This window comes from Vitis vinifera, chromosome 18, assembly GCF_030704535.1.
Source record: "Vitis vinifera cultivar Pinot Noir 40024 chromosome 18, ASM3070453v1".
Taxonomy (NCBI): domain Eukaryota; kingdom Viridiplantae; phylum Streptophyta; class Magnoliopsida; order Vitales; family Vitaceae; genus Vitis; species Vitis vinifera.
This window is the reverse complement of record NC_081822.1, coordinates 28342359-28352500: the sequence shown is the minus strand read 5'-3', so window position 1 is coordinate 28352500 and position 10142 is coordinate 28342359. Positions and strand designations below refer to the sequence as shown.

The 10142-nt window shown below is 32.5% G+C and overlaps 2 protein-coding genes across 2 annotated transcripts; both read left to right on the top strand.

The window, feature by feature from the left end:
* The first annotated feature begins 998 nt into the window (after positions 1-998).
* Positions 999-3298, top strand: LOC132253249 (coatomer subunit beta'-2-like). Its single transcript, XM_059734963.1, has 10 exons — positions 999-1086; positions 1204-1224; positions 1344-1405; positions 1507-1561; positions 1823-1859; positions 1945-2270; positions 2352-2483; positions 2574-2722; positions 2838-2906; positions 3041-3298. The coding sequence occupies exons 1-10, from the start codon at positions 1084-1086 to the stop codon at positions 3147-3149; spliced, it is 963 nt and encodes a 320-aa protein (XP_059590946.1). The 5' UTR covers positions 999-1083; the 3' UTR covers positions 3150-3298.
* Positions 3299-7062: 3764 nt separating this feature from the next.
* Positions 7063-9716, top strand: LOC100256305 (coatomer subunit beta'-2). The gene is made up of 9 exons (XM_059734565.1): positions 7063-7239; positions 7870-7931; positions 8043-8097; positions 8353-8389; positions 8505-8830; positions 8912-9043; positions 9130-9278; positions 9394-9462; positions 9596-9716. Exons 1-9 carry the CDS (start codon positions 7063-7065, stop codon positions 9714-9716), a joined length of 1128 nt encoding a protein of 375 aa, XP_059590548.1.
* The last annotated feature ends 426 nt before the right edge of the window (positions 9717-10142 follow it).

Here is a 10142-nt window from a genome sequence, read left to right as displayed (position 1 = left end):
GTGATGCCCGTAAGAGGAAACGGTAAGCTATGCTTTTAATGATCCTTATGCTTCGGAAATCCGAACAGAGTAATGCGGGTTACTCGTGATTAAGAGATCACCTATGTAAGAGTGAAGTGGGGCCGCTTCTAAGGGAATTGAATAGGGCACAATTCTTATTAAACTCTTATAGAACCAGGCGTATGTTCATGGCCAAAATGAACATAAAAGTGAGAACTGAAATATGTTAGGAAGATTCCTGTGTGAGATATGTCATCATCTACATAAATGGCAGAACAGTTCAAGGACATCGTGTCTACTGTTTAGCTAGTAGAGTAAACATATTTCTACAAGGGAAGGTTCAAAGGGTAACACCTACCTCTCCTATGCAGGTTTCAACCGTTGTACTCTATCACAAAGTTCATCGTGTCTTAATTTCTTTCATGTGGGGAATTGTTGGAAAAAGAGGATGAATGAAATTAAGTAAATCCATTGAATTAAGTAAATTCATTCATTTTTCTAGAATTCTAAGAGTCTCAAGAAGCCAAATTCATTTTGGCTTTTTGAACCTGTCTGTGTTCTTCCCTCCTTGAAGTCTATAAATAGTGGTAGACTTTCTTTCAAAAAAAAAAAAAAGAAAGAACAGAAAAACTTTGGAGTATTGTCAGAGTGTTGAAGAGTTCCTTCCTTCCGTGTCCGTGATAGAGTTGAACAATTTCCAGTTCGCCGGAGTGGCTGCAGAGTGTTGTTGCTGCCAATCGAAGATCGTTTTATCCTGGGAGACAGACGCCTTGCGATTCTCAAAGCACCTATGGAGAAGGCGAATCTGTTTTAAGGAGATTGTGTTTTCCACAAGACTCGGTCTAATCTTCTTCCTTAATTCTCTGTTTTTTTTTTTTTTTCTTTTCCAGTTTTCTTTTATTTTCTTATGAACTAACCAGTGTGTGCAGTGTGGCTGTCTAACAACAGGTTCATTTTCTTAGCTACAAAGGATACCATAGTATTTAAAGAGATGGAAATGCATGCCATAAACCCACAAAACCTCTACAATATTCTCTCTTCTACTGTCGATCCCTTAAGTTTTGCAGCTTTCCACCCTCAAAAATGGTGAGTCCATCATTACTATTATTTTTTTCATCAGTCTCAGTAAAATGAAGAAAAGCCCAAGAACTGGCTGTGATTAACAAATCTTTTTCCTTTTTGTTCTTATTTCGTATACCACAGGCGCCCGTATTGGAAATTGAGGTACTTCAAATTTTTATTTATTTATTTCAAATTCCTTTTAAGAAATAGGTTCAGTTTTCATTTCTTAAAATTTTTGAATTAATCTATAACATGCTGAGGGTAACTGTTTGTTCGGCCAGAAAGAGCTCGTTCAACAATCAGAAAGAGTAAAATCTGTGGATCTACATCCTAAGGAACCATGGTATAGTAATGAATTGATTTGATTTTACAATCTTTCAATGTGATCCATGGAAGTGTTTAATTGTTTTATTGATGCATGTTGCATGATTCTTCTTCCTTCAGGATTCTAGCAAGTTTGTATTCAGGAACTGTGTGCATCTGGAACTACCTCTCGCAGGTATGGAATTTGTGATCTTGTATCATAGAAATAGGCGTTTTCAATTTCTAAAAACCCACTTGGTTTTGTGATCATAATAGTCTTTACGTACCATCCTAGAAGTCAGTAGGAACTAAATATTTACAATATGAATCTTGAGCTTCGGTGCAAAAATGGCACCCACTGGATGATCGGTCAGTTACGAATAGAAGTCAATCTTTACTCCATTGATAGAAAATTTTCTTGAATTTAGTGCTTACACTTGGGTGCTATATATTCCAGGAACTTGTAAAGCCTTTCAAGGTCGCGGAATCACCAGGTACACATGCAGATACATATTTCGCCTTTCCTGAAGATACTTGAATGCATAGTTCCTTGTTTAAAAATTGAATGTATGTTTGCAGTTCGGTCAGCAAAGTTTATAGCATGCAAACAATGGGTTGTTACTGGGGCTGATGACAAGTTTATCCGAGTCTTCGACTACAATACAACGGAGAAGATTGCAGAATTTGAGGCTCATACTGATTTCATTAGGAGTGTTGCAGTCCATCCTACCCTTCCATATGTGCTGTCAGCTTCTGATGACATGCTCATAAAGCTTTGGGATTGGGAGAAGGGTTGGGAGTGTACTCAAACGTTCCAGGGACATGCCCACTATGTGATGCAAGTGGCATTTAGTCCCAAAGACGCAAACACTTTTGCAAGTGCTTCTCTTGATGGCACCATAAAGGTCAGAATTAATTCTCATTTGTTGTTTGGTTAATTCTTTACTCTTTCTTGGTCACGGTAAGGCAATACTGCCTGTTTTCAGATTTGGAATCTCAGCTCACCTGCGCCAGACTTTACACTGGATGGGCATTCAAAAGGAGTGAATTGCATTGATTACTTCATGAGAGGCTCGAAACCATATCTGATCTCGGGTTCGGATGACCACACTGCTAAGGTCTAAAAATCAATACTTTTTCATAGCTTTATGTAGATCATATGTATACAAAAATATTGGTTGAGTCGTTGATAAATCCGCTGAAAACAGGTGTGGGATTATGAAGCCAAGAGTTGTGTACAAACACTGGAAGGCCACACAAATAATGTTTCTGCAGTGTGTGTTCACCCTGAACTTCCCCTCATCATTACAGGTTCTGAGGATGGAAATGTTCACATATGGGATGGAGCTACTTACAGGTAACAGTTTCTTGGCTCAAAATTTTCTTATCAGCAAGAAGCTTACTGGGCATTTGGGTGTTCTCTTATAGCTAGAAATTCTGTATATTTGTTAACCATCCTTGTCAAACTGCAGGCTGGAGAACACCCTGAACTATGGTTTTGAAAGAGTTTGGGCTCTTGGGTGCATGAAAGGCTCAAACAGGTAATTGAGTTTCTTGATCTTTTATTTCATTATTCCTTTATCAGTTTGAAGATTGTTAATATGCTCTAAGGGATAAAAAGAAACAAATTGTTTTTCTCACTATTCCCTCCTGTTATCATTGCTTCTCTCAACAGGGTTGTGATTGGCTATGACAAAGGAACCATTATGGTAAAAGTTCTCCGTTCTCAGAGTGGGGGTTTCATGGGCATCCAGGTTGAGGAGGATGAGAAGAAGGAATGTTGATTTGTACAACTCATAGTATTACCATTATGTACTATGGTGTGTCCTGATACAATAACTATCTTTGAGTAGAAGATAGACTGGCAAGAATAATGTCATAATATTAAGCAATTTCAAGTAAAAGCAGCTTCTATCAATGGTTGATGAAAATATTTGTAGCAGCCTAACTTAGATCTCCTTTTGTCAAGATCCCCATGTATTTGGGCAACTCTGAGCAATTAGCTATAGAATCGTTGTAATGCTCTATTTTGTGTGCTCTTTAGATTCGCTTCAATAGGTCACCTTCATATTCCAATGTGGATGGATTATACTTGAAAATAAAAGTGGATGGATGATTTCTAAAATAATTGGTAATGTCTTGCGAATTAATTTTAGTGTTGGTGACTTTTTTTTAATAAACAAAATCAGAGAGTTTAATAAATCATTTTAATGACTTAAGTAGGTTATGTTTGATAAAATAATTTAATATTATAACTTAAAGTAATAAGTCTAAATAATTAACTCATACTTATTATCAAATCATTTATTATTTTTTTGCTCACATTAGTGAGAATATATTTTAAAATTATGATTTTAAATTCATAACATTTTTTTTATAATAAATGTTTTATGATTATTTTATGTATTTATAATATTTTAAATATCTATGTTTTATAAATAAAATTATTACTTAAAATTAATGAAGATAAATATAAGTTAAAATAATTGAAAATAAAGATTAATTAAAATTAATAAGGCTAAAGGTGTCAATTTCATGATTGAATTTTTTTTAACTTTACCAAATAGTCTTAATACTTTTAATACTTAAAATAAAAAATAAATAATAAGGTTTAATTCAATAATTTAAGAACAATTTAACTTAAAGTCATTTTAAGTGATTAAGCAATAAATATTAAACTTGATTGATACTTAACAAGGTTTCAAAATAATTATTATTTATAACTAATCATTATTTGTAACTATGTGAAAAAAGTAACAAAGGACAAGTAGAAAGTTTTATCCACCATCTAATTTTTAATACATTTCCTTGATCGTTTCATAATTTTTATATTATGATATTTAAAAGCACTTAATATTCTTTAAAAATACAAATCTCTTAGGTTAAAATCACAAATCTTGATTGATTATTGAAATATAAGGAAATAAAAAAAACACTACAATATCAATTTAAAACCACGTTTTTAGATATCTTCATCATGTAAATCATGACTGAAATATAAAGGTATGTTTGGTTCCTGTTTTCAATAACTGTTTTATATTCTTGAAAACAAAAAACACAAAAAACTTATTTGGGGAAGGGATATGTTTTTGTTTTTTGTGTTTTCTGTGTCCTAAAAAAACCACTTTTTTAAAAACAATAAAAAGATGTTTTTACTGTTTTTTCATTGTTCAAAAAATAGATTGTTTTTCGTATTTTCTCTTATTACTTTTTGTATTTTCCTACCTGTTTTTTATGTTACCACAAAGGTGAGTTCCACCCAACTACCACACCCCTACCCGCAAGCCCTTTCTTCCAATGTTTTCAGAACCGGACCGATCATTGAACCAAAAAAGTTATCAATTCACGATTCACTAGTTGGACTGGTGGTCGAACCGGTAATGTCATAAATATATAATTTATATTTTATTAAAATTAAAATAATTTTAAGAAATTTATATAATATTAAAATTATAGCATTTCAATTTTTTTTTTGTATTTGATATGTCTATTAAATGATAAACATAAATATAAATGTATTAATATATCGAATTTTATTAAATAAAATATGTCTAATATTTACATGTGAGAAGAAAATTATAACATTTAATTTTATCTACATATTTATGCATTTTATTATTTTAAAATTTTAAAAAATTATATTAATTAATTTATATTTTCATATTTATTGTTAATAATTATTATAAAAATACACATGAATACAAATATTTATATTTGTTTAAATGATTTATATTATAAAAATTTGCAAATAGCATTAATATAAAACATTATTACCTAATACGTATAGAAGGAGTCGTGCAACATAATGGTTGGAATCATTCCTTTGTAAACCTTAATCCAAGGTTCAAATCCTCACAATGCAACTGTGTTGCATTTATTATTCTTTATAACCAAATCCCACATTGGAAACTCACAAATATAATGAGTTCCATAAACAGCCCACACGGAGCAAACAAGAGAGTTGTGGGCTGGCTGGTTAGTGGGTGGGCTTCTTGTCAGCTTGGCTGGCGAGGGGTGGGTAGGCTGTTGTAGGCTCAATGCAGAACACAAATCCCACATGATGACGGTCCAAAAGCTGAACTGGACCGGATCAGGTCTATACCAGCATTTTTAAATATTTCTTCTTCCTTAAATTATTAAAATTAATATACTTACACATCATTAAAAAATTATAACTGATATAAAATTTTCAAAATGGAATATTTTTTTTAAATGAATTGTACATATGAAAATTATTTATATATTTATACTGTCAAGTTAATGGAAGAAAACACTTTATTAATTAAAAAATAACTTTCAAATATGTTTTTTGTTTTTTTTATTCTAAAATTTTTTTATCAACTCAACCAAATATGTTTTATTTTGTTTTTGAAAACAAAAACTACTTTACAAAATTCAATTCCCAAACACATGTTTTTTTTTGAAAACACAAAAAACTGTTTTTAAAAACTATTCTCAAAAACAGTTTTCCAGAACAGTTTTCAAAAATAACAACCAAACAGACCCTAGAAGTTTGCGGACTTTCCAAAATATATTTTTAATAAAAGTTTTCAAAAAACAGAAAGTTGTATAAAAATTTCTTAGGAAACAAAAAAAGGAAATCAAGGCAGTTAAACCTTTTTATGTGATAGAAAATTTTTAAAAATTGTATTCCTCAAAATAGAAGTTAAGGGCATATTTGAGAATTGTTTTTTAGAATAGTTTTTGGTTTTTTAGAATAAAAAATATGTTTGACAACTAAAAATTATTTTGTATTTTTGTTTTTAAGAACATAAAATAAAATATTTTTTAGTTGTTTTAAGAAATAATTATATAAATATGTAGAATAATTAAAAATAAAATATTAAATATAAAAAATATTTTTGAAATATATTTAAAAATGTTAAAAATAGATTAAAAATGTCTTAAGTTTCAAACAAACTTTTGTTTTACAAAAGTCAAATAACAATTGAAAAAAATTATTCTCAAAAACGATTTTTTTAAAAAAGTTGTCAAATAGATATTAAAACTTCACAACAGACAATTTGAAAATTAAATACTTTTTTATTCTTCTAAAATAATAATAATAATCAAAGGAGTTGACTTTTTCAATAGGTATCAAAATAGTGGTCTCTTGTATGAGACTTGGAGTCTCATGAATTTCAACATTATTTTTATTCTTTTGTAACATTATACCTTACTCCCACTTATTCATACCATCATCCAATCCGATTTATTTATAAAATCATCCAATGGTCTAAATTTCATCACAAATATTTAATAGAAAAGATGAGAAAATCGACGAGTATAATTTTAATAGTTTAATATGTGTTTTCTTTAATAAAAATTGCTTTCTTTAATAAAGCATCTATTTTAGTATGATATTTTTGGGATATGTATTATCAATAGTTCTTTATGATTGCTTATAATTTTCAATTTTTAATTGTGATTGTATCTATATTAATTATGAAATATCTTATGTTATTTTTCTACAATTATTTATTGAAGCCATCACATATTTTTCCTATAATTTGATTCAATTTTTCCATGAGAAATATAGTTTTATTTGACTGAAACATAAACCAATCACATTCATTCAACCAATTTTGCCTTAAGAAATCATAGCAGACATAGTCTTTCTAATCTACATGTAAATCAATTTCCTCTTGCCTGTTTACCGTTTGGGTGAGTGGACATAATAGATTTAGAATAAGCAAAATGACGCGGTTTTCTACCCATGCACCAAACAACAAAGGGTACGATACGGCCTTCTTGGGTTCTTCTCATCACTCATTTCCTCTTCTAGATTTCCAATCCTATGGAAAACGCCAAACAATCCCTTTTGACTTGTTCAAGGTTTATATTTTTCTAGAATATTCTGTGGTGTCTCCGGAGGTATCATGCTTTTTCTAGAAAATTCTAGGTAGCATGACCCTTACCTTCACGGCACTCTCTCTCCTCCATTTTACTCCTGACATGGGTCAAACCACAACATAATTGAAACTTCATCTCTACCCTTAGTTCCTCCACATCAGATTAATGGACGGAATCAGGCTCTTGGGTGGCAACATAGAGAACTAAGAGAAGAGTATCAACTACCAAGTGGATATGGATTCATGGATTGAGACAGTTTCATTTTCTTAGCTACGCAGGAAACTGTAGTATTTAAACCAAGAACTGGAAATGCATGCCATAAACCACAAAACCTCTACAGTATTCTCTCTTCTACTGTCGATCACTTAAGTTTTGCAGCTTTCCACCTTCAAAAATGGTGAGTCCATCATTATTATTATTTTTTTCATCATTCTCAGAAGAAAAGCCCAAGAACTGGCTTTGATTAACAAATCTTTTTCTTTTTTGTTCATATTAATTTCGTATACCACAGGCCCCCGTATTGGAAATTGAGGTACTTCAAATATTTATTTATTTATTTCAAATTCTTTTTAAGTCATAGGTTCAGTTTTCATTTCTTTAAATTTGTGAATTCATCTATAACATGCTGAGTGCAACTGTTTGTTCGGCCAGAAAGAACTTGTTCAACAATCGGAAAGCGTAAAATCTGTGGATCTACATCCAAAGGAACCATGGTATAGTTATGAATTGCTTTGATTTCACAATCTTTCAATGTGATCAATGGAACTGTTTGATTGTTTTACTGAAGCATGTTGCATGTTGCATGATTAATCTTCTTCCTGCAGGATTCTAGCAAGTTTGTATTCAGGAACTGTGTATATCTGGAACTACCATTCACAGGTATCGAATTTGTGATCTTGTATCTGGAACTACCACTTAGTTTTGGCGGGTTTTCACCATTGTGATCATAATAGTCTTTACGTACCATCCTAGAAGTCAGTAGGAACTAAATATTTACAATATGAATCTTGAGCTTCGGTGCAAAAATGGCACCCACTGGATGATCGGTCAGTTCCGAATAGAAGTCAATCTTTACTTCATTGATAGAAAATTTTCTTGAATTTAGTGCTTACACTTGGGTGCTATATATTCCAGGAACTTTTAAAGTCTTTCAAGGTCGCCGAATCACCAGGTACACATACATATTTCCGCCATTCCGGTTGATACTTGAATGCATAATTCCTCGCATTTTCTTCTTGACAAGGTTACTACTGTTGTTTAACAATTGAATGTGTGTTTGCATGCAGTTCGGTCAGCCAAGTTTATAGCATGCAAACAATGGATTGTTACTGGGGCTGATGACAAGTTTATCCGAGTCTTCGACTACAATACAATGGAGAAGATTGCAGAATTTGAGTCTCATACTGATTTCATTAGGAGTGTTGCAGTCCATCCTACCCTTCCATATGTGCTGTCAGCTTCTGATGACATGCTCATAAAGCTTTGGGATTGGGAGAAGGGTTGGGAGTGTACTCAAACGTTCCAGGGACATGCCCACTATGTGATGCAAGTGGCATTTAGTCCCAAAGACGCAAACACTTTTGCAAGTGCTTCTCTTGATGGCACCATAAAGGTCAGAATTAATTCTCATTTGTTGTTTGGTTAATTCTTTACTCTTTCTTGGTCACGGTAAGGCAATACTGCCTGTTTTCAGATTTGGAATCTCAGCTCACCTGCGCCAGACTTTACACTGGATGGGCATTCAAAAGGAGTGAATTGCATTGATTACTTCATGAGAGGCTCGAAACCATATCTGATCTCGGGTTCGGATGACCACACTGCTAAGGTCCAAAACTCAATACTTTTTCACAGCTTTATGTCATATGTGTACAAAAATATTGGTTGAGTCGTTGATAAATCCGCCGGAAACAGGTGTGGGATTATGAAGCCAAGAGTTGTGTACAAACACTGGAAGGCCACACAAATAATGTTTCTGCAGTGTGTGTTCACTCTGAACTTCCCCTCATCATTACAGGTTCTGAGGATGGAAATGTTCACATATGGGATGGAGCTACTTACAGGTAACAGTTTCATGGCTCAAAATTTTCTTATCAGCAAGAAGCTTACTGGGCATTTGGGTGTTCTCTTGTAGCTAGAAATTCTGTATCTTTGTTAACCATCCTTGTCAAACTGCAGGCTGGAGAACACCCTGAACTATGGTTTTGAAAGAGTTTGGGCTTTTGGGTGCATGAAAGGATCAAACAGGTAGTTGAGTTTGTTCATCTTTTATTTCATGATTCCCTCATCAGTTCGAAGATTGCTGATATGCTCAAAAGCATACAAGAAACAAATTGTTTTTGTCACTATTCCCTCCTGATATCATTTCTTCTCTCAACAGGATTGTGATTGGCTATGACAAAGGAACCATTATGGTAAAAGTTCTCGGTTCTCACATTGGGGTTCCATGGGCATCCGGGTTGAGGAGGAAGAGAAAAAGAAATGTTGATTTGTACAACTAATAGTATTGCCATTATGTACTATGGCGTGACCTGATTAACTCTTATCTTTGAGTAGAAGATGGACTGGAAAGAATAAAGTCATAATATTAAGCAATATCAAGTAAAAGCAGCTTCTATGGTTGATGAAAATATTTGTTGCAGCCTAATTTATATCTCCCTTTTTCAAGATCCCTGTCTTCGTGGGTGTGCTTAAAGGCAACTCGGAGGAATAAGCTGTAGAATCGTTCTAATGCTCTATTTTGTGTGCTCTTTGGATTGGCTTCCATAGGTCAGCTTGGAATTACTATGTGGATCAGGCTTGAAAATAAAACTAGACGGATGATTTCTAAAATAATTGCCATCTTAATATTATGGAATTTCTTTGGTTGAATTTGTAATCTCTTCCTTGACCTTTATTTAATAAATAATATCCTATCAGTGATGGTA

What these genes read in the sequence shown, in the direction of transcription:
- LOC100256305 (XM_059734565.1), top strand. Translation starts at nt 7,063, where the DNA reads ATGACGCGGTTTTCTACCCATGCACCAAACAACAAAGGGTACGATACG. An exon ending in TCTGGAACTACCATTCACAG is followed by an intron (nt 8,098 to 8,352) that starts GTATCGAATTTG and finishes TATATATTCCAG; the next exon opens with GAACTTTTAAAGTCTTTCAA. An exon ending in CTCTTGATGGCACCATAAAG is followed by an intron (nt 8,831 to 8,911) that starts GTCAGAATTAAT and finishes GCCTGTTTTCAG; the next exon opens with ATTTGGAATCTCAGCTCACC.
- LOC132253249 (XM_059734963.1), top strand. An exon ending in CTCTTGATGGCACCATAAAG is followed by an intron (nt 2,271 to 2,351) that starts GTCAGAATTAAT and finishes GCCTGTTTTCAG; the next exon opens with ATTTGGAATCTCAGCTCACC. An exon ending in TGGGATGGAGCTACTTACAG is followed by an intron (nt 2,723 to 2,837) that starts GTAACAGTTTCT and finishes GTCAAACTGCAG; the next exon opens with GCTGGAGAACACCCTGAACT.